General features: G+C 43.8%; 2 protein-coding genes across 2 annotated transcripts in view; both read right to left on the bottom strand.

The window, feature by feature from the left end:
• The window catches only part of LOC137315002 (serine-rich 25 kDa antigen protein-like), a 36,308-nt gene extending 15,019 nt beyond the window's left edge, over positions 1-21,289 (bottom strand). The window contains exon 1 of the mRNA XM_067979959.1: positions 20,266-21,289. Within this exon, the coding sequence (XP_067836060.1) occupies positions 20,266-21,156 (891 nt within the window). The 5' untranslated portion in view covers positions 21,157-21,289. The remainder of the gene's footprint in view (positions 1-20,265) is intronic.
• Positions 21,290-21,617: 328 nt separating this feature from the next.
• LOC137315013 (probable G-protein coupled receptor 139) lies at positions 21,618-22,454 on the bottom strand. The gene has a single exon (XM_067979970.1). It carries the CDS (start codon positions 22,452-22,454, stop codon positions 21,618-21,620), a length of 837 nt encoding a protein of 278 aa, XP_067836071.1.
• Between the last annotated feature and the right edge of the window lie 456 nt (positions 22,455-22,910).

Consider the following 22,910-nt stretch of genomic DNA (forward strand, 5'->3'; position numbering starts at 1 on the left):
AAAGTCAGCATGGCTTTATGAAGGGGAAGTCATGCGTGACAAATTTGCTTGAGGTCCTTGAGGACATAACGTACAGGGTGGATAAAGGGGAACCAGTGGACGTAGTGTATTTAGACTTCCAGAAGGCATTCGACAAGGTGCCACATAAAAGATTATTGCTCAAGATAAAGAATCACTGGATTGGGGGTAATATTCGGGCGTGGGTGGAGGATTGGTTATCGAACAGGAAGCAGAGAGTTGGGATAAATGGTTCCTTCTCGGACTGGCAACCAAAAGCCAGTGGTGTTCTGCAGGGGTCGGTGCTGGGTCCCCAACTCTTTACAATCTATATTAACGATTTGGAGGAGGGGACCGAATGTAACATATCAAAGTTTGCAGATGATACAAAGATGGGAGGGAAAGTAGAGAGTGAGGAGGACATAAAAAACCTAAAAGGGGATATGGACAGGCTGGGTGAGTGGGCGGAGATTTGTCAGATGCAATACAATATTGGAAAATGTGAGGTTATGCACTTTGGCAGGAAAAATCAGAGAGCAAGTTATTATCTTAATGGAGAGAAACTGGAAAGTACTGCAATACAAAGGGATCTGGGGGTCCTAGTGCAAGAAAATCAAACAGTTCGTATGCAGGTGCAGCAGGTGATCAAGAAGGCCAACGGAATGTTGACTTTTTTTGCTCGGGGATAGAATATAAAAACAGGGAGGTATTGCTGCAGTTATATAAGGTATTGGTGAGGCCGCACCTGGAATACGGCATACAGTTTTGGTGTCCATACTTAAGAAAAGACATACTTGCTCTCGAGGCAGTACAAAGAAGGTTCACTCGGTTAATCCCGGGGATGAGGGGGTGGACATATGAGGGGAGGTTGAGTAGATTGGGACTCTACTCATTGGAGTTCAGAAGAATGAGAGGCGATCTTATTGAAACGTATAAGATTGTGACGGGGCTTGATCGCGTGGATGCGGTAAGGATGTTCCCAAGGATGGGTGAAACTAGAACTAGGGGGCATAATCTTAGAATAATGGGCTGCTCTTTCAAAACTGAGATGAGGAGAAATTTCTTCACTCAGAGGGTAGTAGGTCTGTGGAATTTGCTGCCCCAGGAAGCTGTGGAAGCTACATCATTAAATAAATTTAAAACAGAAATAGACAGTTTCCTGGCAGTAAAGGGAATTAGGGGTCACGGGGAACGGGCAGGAAATTGGACATGAATTTAGATTTGAGGTTAGGATCAGATCAGCCATGATCTTATTGAATGGCGGAGCAGGCTCAAGGGGCCAATTGTCCTACTCCTGCTCCTATTTCTTATGTTGTTATGTTGTGTTCTTATCTGCCACTTTCCCATGGGCTTTTACTTTGCTGACCAGTCTGCCATTTGGGACCTTTTCAAAAGCATTGCTAAAATCCACGTAGGCTACATCGAATGCGCTACCCTGATCGACCCTCCTTGTTACCGCCTCAAGTTCAATTGTATTAGTCAGACACGACCTTCCCTTAACAAATCCACGCTGACTCTGCTTGATAAATTCTAAATGATGATTAATACTCTCCTCAGAATTGTTTCCAATAATTTTCCCACCACCGAGGTTAGGCTGACTGTCCTGTAATTTCTCGGACTGGCACTTTCTCCCCTTTTAAACAACAGTATAACTTTAGCAGTCCTACAGTCCTCCAGCAACACATTTGCAGCCAGAGGGGATGGTTGGAGCCTCCGCTACTTCCTCCGTTGCTTCTCTTAACAACATGGGATACATTTCATCTGGGCCTGGCGATTTATCTGCTTTTGAAGATGCTGAACACCTTTATACTTCCTCTCCGCGATGATGTTGACCCTACCCTAATGGTGGCGATCCTACAGTAACATTAATGGTTGAGATCCTACTCTAATATTACTGGCGGAGACCCTACTCTAACATTACAGGTGGTGACCCGACTCTAACATTACTGTTGGTGACCCTACTCTCACATTATTGACGGTAAATCCTACTCTAACATAGTGATGGTGATCCTACACTAACATTAATGATGTTGTTTCTATTCTAACGTTACTGGTGGTGAGCACACTCGAACATTACTAGTGGCGGCTGTTACCTATTTCACTGCAACTGGGTCATTCCCAACCGAACCTGACAGTGCAGAACACAGCTGGCCTGTCAGAGCAAAGTGACCATTCAATTTATCACCCGGAGAAGCAGCTCACTTGTCTGCTCAGGAACTTACTGGTGGGGAAATATTTATTCGTTTGAAATCGAAGTTTAACAATTGTTTCCTTAAAATAGTGTTTGCCGTGTCCTGGTGAATATGTTTAAAATACTATAAACTACATTTCCACCGAGAGATGGAGAAAGGTACACACAATTAGTTCCTGCTTAGTTTTTTTTCCAATTCTGTTAGTTTCTTCTATTTTCTGTCTCTCTCTTTTTCTTTATCTTTCTATCTCTGGCTATCGGTCTCTCTCAGTACCTTTTATGCCTCCTTCTCAGCCTATATCTTTCACTCTCTCTCTGCTGCTCTTTCTCTTTATGGCTGTTTCTTAATCTGTATGAGTGTGTCCCTCTTCCCCTGTCTCTCTGTCTCTTTCCCACTCTCTGCAATAGAAAGAAGAACAGTGGAAATGATACTGAGCCCCATGGGTCACTTCCAAAGCAGATTTTCCTCGACCTGAATCAACGAGTGGTTAAGGCGTTGGGTTAAAATCCAATACACGTGGGTTCCAACCTCATTCGTGGTAACTTTGACCAACAATGAGTTTCATAATTACTTTCACATCTACTGGTCGACTATATACTGAATCTGCATCAAAATATTCAGAGATTTAAAATCGATAGAACAGAAGGTGCCACATTTTATCTGTCTGTTTCAGTCTCAATCCAACATTCCCTTGTTTACATTTATTACAGATGGTCAGGAGACTTTCCCAATCAATAAATTTAAAATTATAAATAACCGGAACCCCAGCCATTTCCAGTCCCAGTTTCCGGTGTGGATGCAAGCACAAATCAGGCCGAGCCCGTCTTTTTCAGATATTCACTCCTGTAGTACAGCGAGGCCGGTAGTACAGACACTGAATACAGACGCAGCACCCAACGCGTGAATTACTCCGGCATTGAGCTTAAAGCACCGAAATATCCAACCGCTCATCAAGTGACCGTGAGCAGCCCCAGGCACAGGGGCTGCAGTAAAATCATTGGACATGGGCTCGGGATCTCTCACTTTAAATGAAACATCAATGAATAGAACACATCAAAGGATTGGGAGCAGGGAAAGGATTGGGAATGGTTAATAAATCGAGAAACATCAATCGATTACAAACTCTCAATTGTGTTGCAAAGATAATGGTTTGGGGAATTATCAATAGATTGGGAGTCATCGATGGATTCGGAAATATCAATTGTTTGGAGACCACGATGAGGTCGGTCAAGTTTGAGAAAAATACTTATTTTCATAAAATCGAAGATATCGAAGACATCACTTTCTCTAACAGTCTCTTTCTGTGCAAAAGAAAAAAGGAAAAGGAAAAGTGTAATGAACACTGAGCCCAAGAATCGCTATTCTCGAGTAAACGGCTCGAGCAGAATTGTTAAATATTTAAAGTTCACTGGGAGTTTGATATTACAGCTTCGATGGCGGGAGACAATGGCCTCCTGATGTGCTGTTTCATTCTCTGAATCTATGATTCTATTATTTCGTTAATGAATGGCCTTGTAATTTATAAGATTACTTCCCCAGTTCTTGATTCCCTCACCAGTGTTTCTCAGTATCTGCCCCATCAAATCATTTTTACATTTTAAACACCTCGATCAGGTCACTCCTCAATCTTCTCTACTCGCGGGAATACTCGTTTGGACTATGCAAACAGTCCTCATAATTTAACCCGCTAAGCCCCGGAATCATTCTGGTGAATCTGCACGGCACCCCCATCAAAGCCAGTATATCCTTCCGGAGATCTGGCGCCCAGAACTGAACGCAGTATTCCCGATGGGTCTGACCAAGGCTCAATACGACTGAAGCATAACTTCCGCCCCTTTGTATTCCAGTCCCCTTCGGATAAATGGCAATATTCCATTGGACTGTTTGAGAGCTATTTGTTCCTATCTATTAGATTTTGATGATTTGTGAACTTGGGCTCTTCAATCTCTTTGCTCCTCCACAGTTCCAAACTTCTCACAATTTAGAAAATACTCGGATTCATCTGTCTTGGTTCACATTTATCCACAACATAAGAACATAAGAAATAAGAGCAGAAGTAGGCCTTCCGGCCCCTCGAGCCTGCTCCGCTGTTCATCATGATCATGGCTGATCTTCTAACTCAACGCCATTTTCCTTCACTATCCCCATATCCCTTGATCCATTTAATATCTAGAAATCGACCGATATCTGTCTTGAATGTATCAATGACGGAACATCCACAGTCCTTTGGGGTAGAGAATTCCAAAGATTCACCACCCTCTGAATTAAGAAATGTCTCCTCATCTCAGTCCTAATTGGCCTACCCCTTTTTCTGAGACTGTGACCCCTTTTTCTAGACTCCACAACCAGGGGATACATCGTCCCTACATCTACCCTGTCGAGTCCTGCTAGAATTTGATATGTTTCAAATAGATCACCTCTCATCCTTCTGAACTCAAGAGAATAGTGGCCTCGTCTACTCATACGACAATCCCGCCATCCCAGGAATCAGACTGGTGAACCTGCGTTGCACTCCCTCTATGGCAAGTATATGCTTTCTTAGGTAAGGAGAGCAAAATTGTACAAATTACTCCAACTGCAGTTACACCAAGGCTCAATGTAATTGCAGTAAGACATCTTTACACCTGCACTCAAATCCTCTTGTAATAAAGCTCAACGTACCATTTGCCTTCCTAATTGCTTGCTGCATCTGCATGTTAGCTTTCAGTGACTCATGCACAAAGACATCTAGGTCCCTTTGAACATCAATATTTCCCAATCTCTCAGCATTTAAAAAAAAGCTTTGCTTATCTGTTTTTCCTACCAAAGTGGATAACTTCACATTTATCCAGCTTATATTTAATCTACCATGTTCTTGCCCATTCATTTAGCCTGTCTATATGGGCACCGAGCCTTCGGAAGGACATATTGGCCTTGGAGGTAGTGCAGCGTAGGTTTACTAGAATAATACCCGGACTTCAAGGGTTAAGTTCCGAGGAGAGATTACACAAATTGGGGTTGTATTCTCCAGAGTTTCGAAGGTTAAGGGGTGATCTGATCGAAATTTATAAGAAATTAAGGGGGACGGATAGGGTGGACAAAGATAAATTATTTCCGCTGGTTGGGGATTCTCGGAGTAGGGGGCACAGTCTAAAAATTAGAGCCAGACCTTTCAGGAGCGAGATTAGAAAACATTTCTACACACAAAGGGTGGTGGAAGTTTGGAAATGTCTTCCGCAAATGGCAGTTTATATTAGCTCAATTGCTAAATTTAAATCTGAGATAGATAGCTTTTTGGCAACCAAAGGTATTAAGGGATATGGGCCAAAGGCGTGTTTATGGAGTTAGATCACAGATCAGCCATGATCTTATCAAATGGTGGAGCAGGCACGAGGGGCTGAATGGCCTACTCCTGATCCTATGTTCCTATGTTCCTGTATCCCATTGAAGCCTCTTTGCGTCCACCGCATAACGAACGCTATTTGCCATTGTTTTTCCCACTCTTTAATCTACCGATGTGCCGATGTAGCTTCCCACTCCCATTTGCACTAAACACTGCCCGTCCTACCTTAGCGTCATGTTCAAACTTGCATATACACTATCTATTGCTTCATCCAAATCAATATTAAATATGGTGAAAAGTTGAGGCCCCATTACAGATGCGTGGTGAATATCACTTGTCACATTTGAATCCATTGTTAAAGAGCGTCTCGATAGTGAGAGGGAGAGTATTTGTGAAGTGAAGCCTGTGGGAGTCAGTCAGTCTGGATGTGTGAGAGAAATGATCTGTACTTGTGGGATTAATACAGAATCAATTGCAAAATGTGGAGATTGTCATGTTCTATGCCAGCCAGTGAAGGTCGCTTTGTGAACAAAATTAGCAAGACCCCTGATCGTTCAGTTGGTAAAGCATCAGCCTTTTAATTTGAGAGTCGAGCGGTCAAGTCCCTTTTTCGGGATTTGCTTTTCATTGAAGGTTCTCAATTCCCAATCTTCATTAACAGCATTAAATTGAAGCGTTTTTCACTGATCCTTCCTTCTGCCTCACAAAGATTGATCAATGCATTTAGCAACTTTGCAAAAATATTATTCCGCTTTGTGTCACAAACCCCTTGAGATAAAGTGCAACATGCCCTTAGCCGTTTTGATTGTTTTTTTTACTCTCACCAAATTTTAATGCTTGTGAACTTGGACTCTCAATTCATTTTGCTCCTCTACAGCTCCGAGCTCCGTACCATTTAGAATATGTTCCGATTTATCTTTCTTCTTTCCGAAGTGGATGACTTCGCACTTGCCCACAATCGCCTCCACTTGCCATCATTTTGAGACCTGACTTAATCTATCTATGGCCCTTTGTAACTTTCTGCTCCCATTTGCACTACTTACTATGCCTCTTAGTGTCTTCTTCAAAGTTCGATATACAACTCTCTATTTCTCCATACAAATCATTCATAAATATGGAGAAAAGTGGAGGCTCCAGCACAGATCCCTGGGGAACATCACTTGTCACAACTGACACCAGTGTTAAAAGATTGTGTAATTAATGGCAGGGAGATTATTTATGAAGTGAAGCCAGTGGGTGGCAGTCAGTCTGGGTGTGCGAGAGATATGCGCTGCACGGGCGGAATTGCTGCAGGAGGAAATACAGAATGTGGCAGTGGAATGTTCCAAGTCAGCCAGTGAAGGGCGCTTTGTGAACAACCAATTTAAGAGCCCGGGTGGTTCATTTGGTAAACGGATGGCTCTGTTGGTAAAACATCGGACTTTTAACCTGAAGAGCCGAGGGTTTAAGTTCCTGATCAGGGGTTACTTTTAAATCAAGATACTCAATTCCCACTCTCCATTCAGCACCATAAATGGGAACATTTCTCACTGATCCTTCCTTCTGCATCAAAAAATGGATCAATACGTTTCGAAACTTTATTTTTCTCGTTCTTGAAAGCTCCAAATGTCCCCCAGCATTCAAAGTCTCTTGAGGGATCGGGTTCCAGATTTCTACTACCCTTTGTGTGAAAATGTGCTTCGTGAGATCGATACTGAACGGCCGAGAAGTAATTTGTAGATCATTCCTCTTGTTCTTGATTCACCCATCAGAGGAAACATTCTTTTGCGACCTGCCCGATAAAATCATTTCAATACTTTAAACACATCGATCAGTTCACCGCTCAATCTTTTATAGTCAAGGAAATACAAGCCATGTTTATACAACCTTTCGTCATAATTTAACCTGCTAAATCCAAGTATCATTCTGGTGGATTTGTGCTGCACCCATTCCAAGGCCAATAAATACTTCCTGAGATTCGTTGCCCAGAACGGAACGCAGTACTCCCGATGTGTTTGACCAAGGCTCTATATAACTGAAGCACAACTTCCGCTACTTTGTGTTCCAACTCCCTTGAGTTAACGTGCAACATTTCAACAGACGTTTTGACTGCTATTTGCACCGATCTATTGGTTTTAATGATTGTGAACTTGGATTCCCACATCTCTGTGCTCCTCTACATCTCTTGGCTTCTCACCATTTCGAAAATGCTCCGAATTATCTTTCTTGATTCCTAAGTGGATGACGTCACACGCCCACAATGACCTCCATTTGCCATAGTTTTGTGCCCTCACTTAATCTGTCTATGTCTCTTTGTAATTTTCCGCTCCTATTTGCAATACTTACTGACCCTCCACACTTAGTGTCTTCTTCAAACTTGGATATTCAACTCTCCATTGCTTCAACAAAGTTATCAATAAACACAGCGCCATCGCTGGCGAGAGAGTGTAATTACAGCGTGATAGGTTTACAGAGGCATTCTCAGATTTAATTTTGGCAAGTAATTTAAAATTGGAGTAATAATCGTCACAAATTTGTGAAAGAATCTTGAAAGCAGGAATTGAGGTTTTGTACACAGTAAGTGCACGTACTTATAAGATTTTCAATGTATTAATTGACAGATATTATTATTGGAAAGGAATCTTTTAATATGAATAAGTATCAGGTAGTACGGATAAGATGAGGCAACTGGTAAGATGTGTGTACAATATAAGGAGAAGGCCGATTAGGAACTCCTTCAGCGTCTGCACTTCAGCCCAGCACCTTCTCCCAACCCATCCACAAGCAAACGGTGGACATGTGGAAAAGGGGTCAGACTGGGGGAAAGGGGCAGATTGAGGAGAAAGAAAATCGTGTTTGACTAACTTGATTCACTTCTTTAATGAAGTGATGGAAAGGGTTGATGAGGATACTGCAGTTGCTGTTCTGTATTTTGACTGTCTGAAGGTATTTTAATAAAGTATCACATAATAGACTTGTTAATAAAATTAAAGCCCATTCGAATAAGGGGACAGTGGGGGCATTGATTCAAAACTGGCTAAGGGACAGAAAGCAGAGCGAAAGGTGAACGGTTGTTTTTCAGAGTGGAGGGGAGCACACAGTGGTGTTCCCGAGGGGTCAGTATTAGGACCACTGCTCTTTTTGATATATTTCAATGACCTTGGGTATGGAAGTTATAATTTCTAAGTTTGCTGATGACACAATACTCGAAAAGTAGTAAACAATGTGGAGAATAGTAAAAGACGTCAGGAGGGCAGACAGACTGGTGAAATGGGCAGACATATAGCAGATGGAATGAAATGCAGAGAATTATGAAGTGATTCATTTTGGTCGGAAGAATGAGAAGAGGCAATATAAACTAAATCGTACAATTTGAAGTGGAGATGTCGGCAATGGACTTGGGTGGACAAATGTAAGGTGTCGCAGAACACCAGGTTATAGTCCAACAGCTTTATTTGAAATCACACGCTTTCGGAGCTTTACTCCTTTGTCAGGTGAGTGAGGGGTTGGATAAAGGCACAGCATATATAGTCAGAGAACAATGCAAGGTGATTACAGATAATCGTTCGAACTGCCCCTTATCACAGCTCGGCAGAGAGATAATCACAGCAATCAAAGGAGTGGATGGTGTTCAGACAGGTTAGTCAGGGACCCATTACATCCAAGAATACTAAATACACAAGGGGTCAGATCACAAAGAGAGAGAGAGAGAGATACCGGAAAGGAAGAGAGAGAGAGAATGACCAGTTGTATTAAAAACAGATAACTTTTTTTCATAGGTGGGGTGACATGTGGCGTGAAATGAACCCATAGATCCCGGTTGAGGCCGTCCTCATGGGTGCGGAAAAAAGTTATCTGTTTTTAATACAACTGGTCATTCTCTCTCTCTATCTCTTTCTGGTGTCTCTCTCTCTCTCTGTGTCTGTCTTTGTGATTTGACCACTTGTGTAATCAGTATTCTTGAATGTAATGTTTCCTTGACTAACCTGTCTGAACACCATTCGCTCCTTCGATTGCTGTGATTATCTCTCTGCCGAATTGTGATAAAGGGCAGTTAGAAAGATTATCTGTTAGCACCAGGCATTGTTCTCTGACTATATGTGCTGTGCCTTTTCCAACCCTTCACAATTGACGAAGAAGCAAAGCTCCGAAAGCTTGTGATTTCAAATAAAGCTGTTGGACTATAACCTGGTGTTGTGCGACTCCTTACATTTGTACTATTTGAAAGGGTTGCAGGAATATCGGGGACCTGGGGGTACACATTCACATCTTTTAAGTGGCAGGACAAGTTGAGAAGGCTTTTACAAAAGCAGGTGGAATCCTGGGCTTTATGAATCGTGGCATAGAGTGCAAAAGCAAGGAAGTTATGTTGAACATTTAAGAAACAATGGTTCGTTCTCAGCTGGAGTATTGCGTTTAATTCTGGGCACCATACGTCAGCCAAGATGTTACAGGCCTTATTGAGGGTGCAGAAGAGATTCACCAGAATAGAACCAGGGATGAGGGACTTCAGTTACGTGTGAAGATTGGAGAGGTTGTGATTGTTGTATTTGGAACGGAGAAGGTTATGGAGAGATTTGATAGTGGTGTTCCAAATTATTAACGGTTTTGATACAGTAGATAAGTAGAAACTGTTTCAAGTGGCAGAAGTGTCAGTAACCAAAGATCAGCAATTTAAAGTGATCGGAAAAAGAGCCAGAGGCGACATGAAGAAATATTTTTTACACAGCGAGTTGTAATGGTCAGGAATGCACTGTTTGAAAGGGTAGTGAAAGCAGATTCAATAGTAATTTTCAAAAGGGTATCAGATAAATACGTGAAGGGAAAAAATACAGGGCTATGAGAACGATCAGAAGAATGGGACTAATTGGATAACTCTTTCAAAGATGCAGGCACGATAGGCTTAATGGCCTCTTCCTGTGCTGTACATTCTATGATACTATGACACTATGATTGAGCAGAAGAGGTCAGATTGGGAGAAGGGATAAGATTGGGAGAAGGGTCAGATTGAGGAGAAGGGTCAAATTTAGGAAACGAGATAAGATTGGGGAGAAGTGTTATGATTGGGGAGAATGGTCAGATTCGAGAGAAGGCATGAGATTGGGATGAAGGGGGCAGATTGGGGAGAAGGGATAAGATTGGGGGAAGGGGTCAGATTGAGGAGGTGGGGTCAGATTGAGGAGAAGAGATAAGATAGGGGAGAAGGGTCAGATTGGGGAGAAGTGGTCAAATTGAGAAGAAGGGGCAGATTGAGGAGAAGTGGTCAGCTTGAGAAAAAGGGTCACATTTAAGAGAAGGAATCATATTGAGGAGAAGGGATCAAATTGTGCAGAAGAGGTCAGGTTGAGAAGAAGAAGTCAGATTCACCAAAACGGTTCAGATTGGAGAGGACGGGTAAGATGGAAACATAGAATGATACTGCACAGAACGGGACCACTCAGTTTATCGTGCCCGTGCCAGCTCTTTGAAAGAGCTGTCCAATTGGTGCCACCCTCCAGCACGCCACCTCCCACCCCGCCTCGCGCTATTCCCCATACCCCTGGAAAAGTATGGGATAATAAATGAAAGTCAGCATTTACTTGTTAAAGGAAACACACGTTTGACTAACTTGATTGAGTTCTTTAATGAAGTACTGGAGAAGGTTGGTGATGGTAGTGTGGTTGATATTATGTATCTCGAATCTCAAATTGGGTTTGATAAAGTACCACATAATAGATTGGTTAGCAAAATTAAACCACATGGGATTAAAGGGGCAGTGGCAGCAAGGATACAAAATTGGCTAAGGGACAGAAAGTAGAGAGTTGTGGTGAACGGTTGTTTATTAGACTGGAGGGAAGTATAAACTGGTGTTCCCAAAGGGTCAGTAGTAGGACGAATGCTATCAGTGTTAGATGTTAATAACCTGGACTTGGGAATAGAGGTTATAATTTCAAAGTTTGCCTGTGACACGAAACTCAGAAATGGAGTAAACAATGTGAAGGATAGTAACATACTTCAGTTTGACATGGAGAGACTCGTGAAATGGGTATACTCAAATCAGATAAAATTAACGCAGAGAAGTGTGAAGTGATACATTATCGGAGTCTATATGGGTAGAACTGAAGAATAAGAAGGGAAAGATCACTTTGATAGGATTGTACTGCAGACCCCCAAATAGTCAACGGGAAATTGAGGAGCAAATATGTAAGGAGATTACAGACAGCTGCAAGAAAAATAGGGTGGTAATAGTAGGGGACTTTAACTTTCCCAACATTGACGGGGACAGCCATAGCATTAGGGGCTTGGATGGAGAGAAATTTGTTGAGTGTATTCAGGAGGAATTTCTCACTCAGTGTGTGGATGGCCCGACTAGAGAGGGGGCAAAACTTGACCTCCTCTTGGGAAATAAGGAAGGGCAGGTGGCAGAAGTGTTAGTGAGGGATCACTTTGGGACCAGTGATCATAATTCCATTAGTTTTAAGATAGCTATGGAGAAGGATAGGTCTCGCCCAAAAGTTAAAATTCTAAATTGGGGAAAGGCCAATTTTGATGGTATTAGACAGGAACTTTCAGAAGTTGATTGGGAGAGTCTGTTGGCAGGCAAAGGGACGTCTGTTAGTGGGAGGCTTTCAAAAGTGTGTTAACCAGGGTTCAGGGTAAGCACATTCCTTATAAAGTGAAGGGCAAGGCTGGTAGAAGTAGGGAACCTTGGATGACTCGGGAGATTGAGGCACTAGTCAAAAAGAAGAAGGAGGCATATGGCATGCATTGGCAGCTGGGATCAAGTTGATCCCTTGAAGAGTATAGAGATTGCCGGAGTAGAGTTAAGAGAGAAATCAGGAGGGCAAAAAGGGGATATGAGATTGCTATGGCAGATCAGGCAAAGGTGAATCTAAAGAGCTTCTACAAATACATAAAGGGCAAAAGGGTAACTCGGGAGAGAGTAGGGCCTCTTAAGGATCAACAAGGTCATCTATGTGCGGAACCACAAGAGATGGGTGAGATCCTGAATGAATATTTCACATCGGTATTTACGGTTGAGAAAGGCATGGATGTTAGGGAACTTGGGGAAATAAATAGTGCTGTCTTGAGGAGTGTACATATTACAGAGAGGGAGGTGCTGGAAGTCTTAACGCGCATCAAGGTAGATAAATCTCCGGGACCTGATGAAATGTATCCCAGGACGTTATGGGAGGTTAGGGAGGAAATTGCGGGTCCCCGAGCAGAGATATTTGAATCATCCACGGTTACAGGTGAGGTGCCTGAAGATTGGAGGGTAGCAAATGTTGTGCCTTTGTTTGAGAAGGGCGGCAGGGAAAAGCCTGGGAACTACAGACCAGTGAGCCTGACATCTGTAGTGGGTAAGTTGTTAGAAGGTATTCTGAGGGACAGGATCAACAGGCATTTGGAGAGGCAGGGACTAATTAGGAACAGTCAGCATGGTTTTGTGAGAGGAAAATCATGTCTCACGAATTTGATTGAGTTTTTTGAAGGGGTAACCAAGAAGATAGATGAGGGCTGTGCAGTAGACGTGGTCTACATGGACTTCAGCAAAGCATTTGACAAGGTACCGCATGGTATTTTGTTACATAAGGTTAAATCTCATGGGATCCAAGGTGAGGTAGCCAATTGGATACAAAATTGGCTTGACGACAGAAGACAGAGGGTGGTTGTAGAGGGTTGTTTTTCAAACTGGATGCCTGTGTCCAGCGGTGTGCCTCAGGGATCGGTGCTGGGTCCGCTGTTATTTGTTATTTATATTAATGATTTGGATGAGAATTTAGGAGGCATGGTTAGTATGTTTGCAGATGACACCAAGATTGGTGGCATTGTGGACAATGAAGAAGGTTATCTAGGATTGCAACGGGATCTTGATAAATTGGGCCAGTGGGCCGATGAATGGCAGATGGAGTTTAATTTAGATAAATGTGAGGTGATGCATTTTGGTAGATCGAATCGGGCCAGGACCTACTCCGTTAATGGTAGGGCGTTGGGGAGAGTTTTTGAAAAAAGAGATCTAGGAGTACAGATTCATAGCTCCTTGAAAGTGGAGTCACAGGTGGATAGGGTGGTGAAGAAGGCATTCGGCATGCTTGGTTTCATTGGTCAGAACATTGAATGCAGGAGTTGGGATGTCTTGTTGAAGTTGTACAGGGCATTGGTGAGGCCACACTTGGAGTACTGTGTACAGTTCTGGTTAGCCTATTATAGAAAGGATATTATTAAACTGGAAAGAGTGCAGAAAATATTTAGTAGGATGCTACCGGGACTTGATGGTTTGACTTACAGGGAGAGGTTAGACAGACTGTGACTTTTTTCCCTGGAGAGTAGGAGGTTAAGGGGTGATCTTATAGAAGTCTATAAAATAATGAGGGGCATAGATACGGTCGATAGTCAAAATCTTTTCCCAAAGGTAGGGGAGTCTATAACGAGGGGGCATAGATTTAAGGTGAGAGGGGAGAGATACAAAAGGGTCCAGAGGGGCAATTTTTTTCACTCAAAGGGTGGTGTGTGTCTGGAACGAGCTGCCAGAGGCAGTAGTAGAGGCGGGTACAATTTTGTCTTTTAAAAAGCATTTGGACAGTTACATGGGTAAGATGGGTATCGAGGGATATGGGCCAAGTGCAGGCAATTGGGACTAGCTTCGTGGTATAAACTGGGCGACATGGACATGTTGGGCCGAAGGGCCTGTTTCCATGTTGTAACTTCTATGATTCTATGATTCTATGGTAGGAAGAATGAGGAGAGTCAATATCAATTAAATGGTGCAAATTTAAAGGGGGTCCATGAGCAGGGAGACCTCTGGGTAAACAAAAGCACATTTTTGAAGGTTGCAGAGCAAGTTGAGAAGGATGTTAAAAAGGATATGGGATCCTTGGCTTTATAAATAGAAGCATAGAGTACGAAAGCAAGAAAGTTATGCTGTTAGGATACTGTGAAATCCATTAGTACAACCCATGTCATGCAGTGCTCATGAGATTGGTACCAATGAATCTCTTTGCTCGCTCACATTTCTTAGCTTCTCGTATCTGTAGTACTATTTTCAGTTCTGTTCTCCGCACCTCACAAATGATATATTGGCCTTGGAGGAGGTGCAGAACAGATTCATCAGAATGATACCAGGGTTAAATTATGAGGATATGTTGCATAGACTAGGCTTGTATTTACCCGGGAATAGAAGATTAAGGACAGATTGTTTGAGGTGTTTAAGATGATTACATCATTTGATAGGGACAAAAAAACCTCTTTCCTCTGATTCGATAGTCCAGAACAAGGGGGCATAACCTTGCATTTAAGCTAGACTGTTCAGGGGTGATGTCAGGAAGCACTTCTGCACATAATGGATAGCGGAAATCTGGAACTCTGTCCCCTAAAAAGCTGTTCCGGTTCGGGGTCAATTGAAAATTTTTAAAACTGCAATTGATAGATTTTTGTTCGGTAATTATATTAAGGGTTACTTAAAGCTCGTAGATGGATGTGAGGTACAGGTCAGCCAATGATCTAATTGAATGGTAGAGCAGGCTCGTCTGGCAGGAAGGCCTCCTCCTGTTCCAATGCTCCCACTTTTACAACATTTAGAACATACGCCGATTTACCTTTCTTGGTTCCAAAGTGGATGGCTTCACACTGCCCGCAATTCACTCCATTTGTAATAGTTTTGCCCATTCACTTAATCTGCTTACGTCCCCTTGTAACTTTCTGCTCCTATTTGCACGACTTACTCTCCTTCCTAAATGTGTGTCACCTTGAAACTGGGACATACAACTCTCTATTGCTTCATCCAAATTATTAATTGTTACAGTGAAAAGATAAGGCTCCAGTACAGATCAATGGGGATCATCACTTGTCACATCTAACGCTACTGTTAAAGAGCTTGTAATTGGTGGGAGGGTGATTATTTGTGAAGTGAACCCTGTGAGAGGCAGTCAGTCTGGGTATGCGAGAGAAATGCGCTGTCCAGGCGGGATCACTGCAGTCGGAAATGCTAAATATGGCGGGCGGGGCATGTAACCTTGCATGTCAGCCAGTGAAGGTCGCTGTGTGCACAGCCAACGTAAGAGCCCGAATAGCTCAGCAGATAAAACAACAGATTTTTATAAACCTGAGAATCCAAGGACCCCTCGTGGACGTATTCAAAATAATGAGGGGTTTTGGTAGAGCAAATGGGGAGAAACTTTCCTCTGACAAGTGGGTCGGTAAACAAAGGTCATAGATTTAAAATAATTGGCCACAGAACCAGAGCGTAAGTGAGTGGACATTTTATCAGACGGAGGGTTGTTGAGATCTGGAACACACTCCCTGAAAGAGTGGTGGAAACAGATTCTACAGGAACTTTCAAGAGGGAATTGGACATGCATTGAAGAGGACTAATTTGCAGCGTTATGCGAAAAAGCTGGGGCGTGGGATTGAATTGGACATCTCTTCCTAGAGCCAGCACAGGCACGCCGGGCCGAACGGCCTCCTTCTGTGCTGTAAGGTTCTTTGATTCTCTGATCACTGCCTTGATGGGAATGAGACTGTCAGCATTTCTCAACAGCTCTATCCCTTCCGGTTCCCACAATATTTGATTCACATGAAGTGTCAAATGAGATCTTTCTCTTCCGACAGCCTAACCCCTTCTCCTTATTGTAAAACCATATCGTCCAGCTCATACTCTGGTGTAGCTGGTCCGCAATCGCTCGCTGGGAACTCTGGAGCTCTGACGTCTCTTCCTAAACTCTGTCTCCCCTTCCACATCAGCGTGTCTGTTACTAGCTTTCTGTCCAACTTAATGTTCTCACACCGGGTGCACCCACTTCAAGGCAATAAACGGACTCACTTGCCACCTGCTTTCATCTCTCCTCTTGAATGAGAAACATAGAAACATAGAAAATTGGAACAGGAGCAGGCCATTCGGCCCATTCGGCCCTTCGAGCCTGCTCCACCATTCAATATGATCATGGGTGACTCTCAATCTCAATGCCATACTTCAGCTCTCTCCCCATACCCCTTGATGCCTTTTGTGTCTAGAAAAATATCTAGCTCCATCTTAAATATATTCAGTGACTTGGCCTCCACAGCCTTCTATGGTAGATAATTCCACAGGTTCATCGCCCTGTGAGTGAAGACATTTCTCCTCATCTCATTCCTAAATGAGTTAACCCGTATCTTGAGACTGTGATCCATGGTTCTGGACCCCACCCCCAGCCAGGGGAAACATCCTCTCTGAATCAAGTCGGTCTAGACCTATCAGAATTTAATATGTTTCAATGAGATCCCCTCTCATTCTTCTAAACTCGAGTGAATACAGGCCGAATCGACCCAATCTTTCCTCATACGACATTCCTGCCATCCCAAGAATCAGTCGGGTGAACCTTCGCTGCACTCCCTCAATGGCAAGTATATCCTTTCCTCGGTAAGGAGACGAAAACTTCACACAATACACCAGGTGCGGTCTCAACAAGGCCCTGTGCAACTGCAGTAAGACATCCTTGCTCCTGTACTCAAACCCTCTTGCAACCAAGGCCAACATAACATTTGCCTTCCGAACTGCTTGCTACACCTGCATGTTTGCTTTCAGTAACTGGTGTACAAGGATAGCTAAGCCCCTTTATAAATCAACATTCCCCATCTATCATCATTTAAATAATGCTCTCCCTTTTTGTTTTTCCGTCCGTAGTGGATAACTTCACATTTATCCACATTATAATGCATCTGCCGTGTATTTGTCCACTCACTGAACTTGTCTAAATCGCCTTGAAGCATCTTTGCATCCTTCTCACAATTCACGATCCCACTTAGTTTTTTGTCGTCAGCAAACTTAGAAATAATACATTTGGTTCCCTCATCCAAATTATTGATATATATTGTGAACAGCTGGGGCCCAGCACTGATTGCTGTGGTACCCCACTAGTCAATGCCTGCCACACCGAAAATACCCATTTATTCCAACTCTCTGTTTTCTGTCTGTTAACCAATTTTCAATCCATGCAGGACATTACCACCAATCCCATATGCTTCAATTTTGCACACGAACCTCTTATGTGGGAATTTATCAAAGGCATTCTGGAAATCCAAATAAACCACACCCACTGGTTCTTCCTTATCTATTCTACAAGTTACAACCTCAAAAAACTCCAGTAGGTTTGCAAACACGATTTCCCTTTCATAAATGCACGTTGACTTTGTCTAATCCCGTTGATATTTTCTAAGTGTCCTGTTATCATATCCTTTATAATAGACTTCAGCATTTTCCCTCCGACTGATGTTGGACTGAACTTTCTGTCGTTCCCTGTTTTCTCTCTCCCTCCCTTTTCAATAGTGGGGTTACATTTGCCACCCTCCAATCTTACCCAGACCCTATTTGTCAGTGCAATCTTAGGAACATAGGAACATAGGAACAGCAGCAGGCCATTCAGCCCTTCGTGCCTGCTCCACCATTTGAAAAGATCATGGCTGATCTGCGATCTAACTCCATATACCCGCCTTTAGCAAATATCCCTTAATACCTTTGATTGCTAAAATACTATCTATCTCAGATTTAAATTCAGCAATTGAGCTAATATCACTTGCCATTTGCGGAAGAGAGTTCCCCCCTTCTACCACCCTTTGTGTGCAGAAATGTTTTCTAATCTCTCTCCTGAAAGATCTGGCTCTAATTTTTAGACTGTGCCCCCTACTCCTAGAATCCCCAACCAGCGGACATAGCTTCTCTCTATCCACCCTATCCGTTCCCCTTAATGTCTTGTAAACGTCGATTTGATCAACCCTCTTCCTTCGAAACTCCAGAGAATACAACCCCAATTTGTGTCATCTCTCCCTTTAACCTAACCCTTGAAGTCCGGGTATCATTCCAGTAAACCTACGCTGCACTCCCTCCAAGGACAATATGTCCTTCCGGAGGTGCGGTGCCCAGAACTGCTCACAGTACTCCAGGTGCAGTCGAACCAGGGTTTTGGATAGCTGCAGCATAACTTCTGCCTCTTTGTACTCTAGTCCTCTCGATATAAAGGCCAGCATTCCATTCGCCTTATTGATAATTTTCTGCACGTGTTCATCGCACTTCAATGATCTCTGTACCTGAAACCCTCGGTCCCTTTGGACATGCACTGTTTTTAACTTTTTACCATTTAGAAAGTACCCTGTTCTAACCTTTTTTGATCCAAAGTGGATGACCTCACATTTGTCTACATTGAATTCCATTTGCCACAGTTTTGCCCACTCACCTAATCTATCAATATCCCTTTGTAATTTTATGTTTTCATCTAAACAGCATACAATACCACCAATCTTTGTGTCATCGGCAAACTTAGATATGCGACATTCTATGTCTTCATCGAGTCCTTAATAAATTTTGTGAATAATTGAGGCCCCAAGACAGATCCCTGCGGGACTCCACTGGTCACATCATGCCAATGTGAGTACCTACCCATTACCCCTACTCTGTTGCCTTTCGGTCAGCCAACTTCCTAACGAAGTCCGTACTTTTCCATCGATTCCATGGGCGTCTATCTTAGCTCACAGTCTCTTACGCGGGACCTTATCAAATGCCTTCTGGAAGTCCATATAAATAACAGGTATGTGTTTGTGTGATCTGTACTTTCCTGACACAATTTGGTTATCCTTACTCCTATCACTTTCCTGCACTGCATCCTTGTCTTTTCTATTTAGCATTCTTGATTTCTCTGCAGCGGGAACCTTCCCCACTTATTTAGTTTAAAGCACTATCTGCCTCCCTCGTTATTCGATTCGCTAGAACTCTGGCCCCAACATGGTTCAGGTGTCATCTGTCCCAACAGAACAGCTCACTCTTTCCCCAGTACTGGTGCCAGTCCCCCTCGAATCGAAACACCTTTCTCCCACATCAATATTTGAGACACACATTCATCTCCCTGATCCGATTGAACCGATACCAATTTGCTCGTCGCTCAGGTACTAGTCCAGAGATTATTATCTTTTTGGTTCTGCTTTTTAATTTAGTCCCGAGCTGCTCAAACTCTCTGAGCAGGACCTTTTTCTTCGTCCTACCTATGTCGTTGATACCTCCGTTGACCACGACAACTGGATCCTCCCCCTCCCACTTCAATTTTTCTCCAGCCCGGAGGAGATGTCCTTAACCCTGGCACCGGGTCGGTAACACAGGTTTCGGGACTCAAGCTCCTGGCTGCTGAGAACAGTGTCCGTCCCCCTAACTATAATGTCGCCTACTACAACCACCTTCCTTTTTACTCCCCCCACTTGAACGGCTTTCCGTACCACGGTACCATTGTCAGTTCGTTTATCCTCCCCACAGTCTCCTCACTTGTCCACAAGAGTTCCAAGAACCTCAAATCTATTGGTCAAGCGCAGGGACTGACGCTCCTGCTATACTACCTCCTGGATCCCCGGACCTGCCTCACTCGCAGTCACACCCTCCTGTCCCTGACCACGTGTCAATTCTAAAGTATTTAATCGAAGTGGTGTGGCTGCCTCCTGGAGGGAAAGGTCCGGGTAGCTTCCTCCCTCCTTGATATCTCGCAATGTCCACTGCTCGGACTCCAGCGCCTCAACTCGCAGCCGAAGTTCCTTGAGCCACAGACACTTACCGCAGATGCAGTCGCCCTGGACAAAAATGTCCACAAGCTCCCACATATTGCTGCAGCAACACACTCCTGTTCTCCCATTGTTTTACTTATATAATTAATTAAGTTAGTGTTAATCAAATTATTTACCTATTTTAATTGATCAGACCAATTAAATTAAGTTGAGTTTTCAAAATTTAGTTCTCTGCTATTTGTTAACTTAAAACTTAGCCCACAGTCGCTGCCAATCAATTACCTGCCTCACCAGTGACGTCACATTGCAGTTTTCTCTTGTTGCAGGTCTGCTGCTTTTCTCCCCACTCTCGGGCCTCGGTCTGCTGCTGCTTTTATCCCCGCTCTCGGGCCTCGGTCTGCTGCTGCTTTTATCCCCGCTCTCGGGCCTCGGTCTGCTGCTGCTTTTATCCCCGCTCTCGGGCCTCGGTCTGCTGCTGCTTTTATCCCCGCTCTCGGGTCTCGGTCTGCTGCTGCTTTTATCCCCGCTCTCGGGCCTCGGTCTGCTGCTGCTTTTCTCCCCGCTCTCGGGCCTCGGTCTGCTGCTGCTTTTATCCCCGCTCTCGGGCCTCGGTCTGCTGCTTTTGTCCCCGCTCTCGGGCCTCGGTCTGATGCTGCTTTTATCCCCGCTCTCGGGCCTCGGTCTGCTGCTGCTTTTATCCCCGCTCTCGTGCCTCGGTCTGTTGCTGCTTTTATCCCCGCTCTCGGGTCTCGGTCTGCTGCTGCTTTTATCCCCGCTCTCGGGCCTCGGTCTGCTGCTGCTTTTCTCCCCGCTCTCGGGCCTCGGTCTGCTGCTGCTTTTATCCCCGCTCTCGGGCCTCGGTCTGCTGCTTTTGTCCCCGCTCTCGGGCCTCGGTCTGATGCTGCTTTTATCCCCGCTCTCGGGCCTCGGTCTGCTGCTGCTTTTATCCCCGCTCTCGTGCCTCGGTCTGTTGCTGCTTTTATTCCCGCTCTCGGGCCTCGGTATGCTGCTGCTTTTCGATCCGCTCTCGGAACTCGGTCTGCTGCTGCTTTTATCCCCGCTCTCGGGCCTCGGTCTGCGGCTGCTTTTATCCCCAATCTCGGTATGCTGCTGCTGCTCAGTTCCGCCGCCGCTCTGCGGAAAAAAAGTCAGGAGAAAAAGGCAAAGCAGCATCTCTTTCCCACACCGCACCGAACTTCCATAATTACCAAACTCTCAAATTGCTCACTCCGTGCCCGCTGCTTGACACGAATGTTCCCCTTTCACACTCAATTGCAATAATGGCTCTTTCTTCTCGTGCGCTTCCATCAGGAAGTTAAACGTCATGGTAACAGACAGGAGCTGAGAATGAGCATTCCTTCACTCTCGCAGCAAATTGTTAATGAACTTTCAGGAACCTGCTCCAATTCCGCAACAGGATCCCTGCTGATGCTCCTGTTGCCCCGGTGAACCCCAGAAGTAATACTGCAGTTACCTTCAACAGGTTTTATTTTCCATAATTTAATTTTATTTCAGATCATTGCCCAACATCTCCCATTTTTCAGATTAACAGAAAGAAGGACTTTCTAATACAGAGAATGATTTGAAATTTCGATTTAGTTATGAGAAGAATCTTTGGTTTGATTTAATTTTATCTAATTTTTAACCAATCTGCGAATCAGTGACCAGGGAGATTTCAGTAGAGTTTTCAGTTCTTCTCTGAAATTCCTCTGGGTAACTGCATAAATACACGTATTTGTGCAGCAACTCAAAAACTCGAGCAGATATCCGCTTTCAGTGGCGATATATCCAGGGTTTGAATAATCACCTTGGAAATAAACGGTGCTCGAAAGCCTGGTGACAGAAAAACTCACGGCAGCTGTTATCCACAACAGTATAAAACTGCCCGATATGGTGGAGAGCAAAATGATGGATCTCCTTCGGTTCTCCACCTCTGGGTCACTCTGATTGTTAGTGCTGTGACCGCGGAGTTCTCTGCGGACTCTATTGGCCACTAAAATTCTTCTTACGGTCAAAGAATTAAACAGTGCTATGAAAGCAAAGGGAATCAATAGGGCTGACAGAGTCTGAATCCAGCTGTATGCTTCCCATGCAGGTAATGTAAAAACTTCCATCTTTGGCCAGCATCCCCACTGCACATTGTTAATTATTCGTTCAGGTCCATATGAAAACAACATAGGAATGCCCTTTAAATAAGCCAGGACAGTGATTGTTACTGTAACCACGATTGCCGTTCTCTTGGTCCAATACTTCCTTTTAAACTCTTGAAAGCAAATCGACACAAATCGGTCAAATGAAAACGAAACTGTAAACCATACCGACATATCAACTACGGCACAATTATTGTACAGAATGAACTTACAAACCATAGTGTAGGACAGGAAAGAATATGGAAAGTGATAATAGAATATCTGATTGACGATTACATTGAAGATGATGACCAGTAGATCTGCTGTTGCCATGGCCACCATGTAGACAGAGACACATTTGGAAAGGCCGCAATTTCCTCTGGAGAGAATCACAATTGTCACTACATTTGCTGTAAGAAAGAGGGAGAAGAGGAAAGTTACTGGGGACACTCAGGTGGAATCTCACTGTATATATTTGAAATGTTCAGCAGTGATGCTCCTTACGGTGATGTACACGGGCTCCTTTTTAAGGGAGAGCATTAGCGAGAATGTTAAAAAGAAGGAATACATTACGCAGAAAAATTAAAGGGAGAAAAATAGCTGGTCCGAGATTTCCAAGGACTGCCTGGAAACGGGGAGCACCTGGAGAATGAGGATTGGGGGAGGGAAGCGAGTGACCTTGTTGATTTTTGCAAGTCAATAAGTAACCAGATTCTCTGTTATCCATCCAGATATATATTTCGGTGCAGCGTTGAGCGCTGAGCTCAAACCGCCATGAAGGTTTCACCACGGATTCCA

This window comes from Heptranchias perlo, unplaced genomic scaffold, assembly GCF_035084215.1.
Source record: "Heptranchias perlo isolate sHepPer1 unplaced genomic scaffold, sHepPer1.hap1 HAP1_SCAFFOLD_53, whole genome shotgun sequence".
Lineage (NCBI taxonomy): Eukaryota > Metazoa > Chordata > Chondrichthyes > Hexanchiformes > Hexanchidae > Heptranchias > Heptranchias perlo.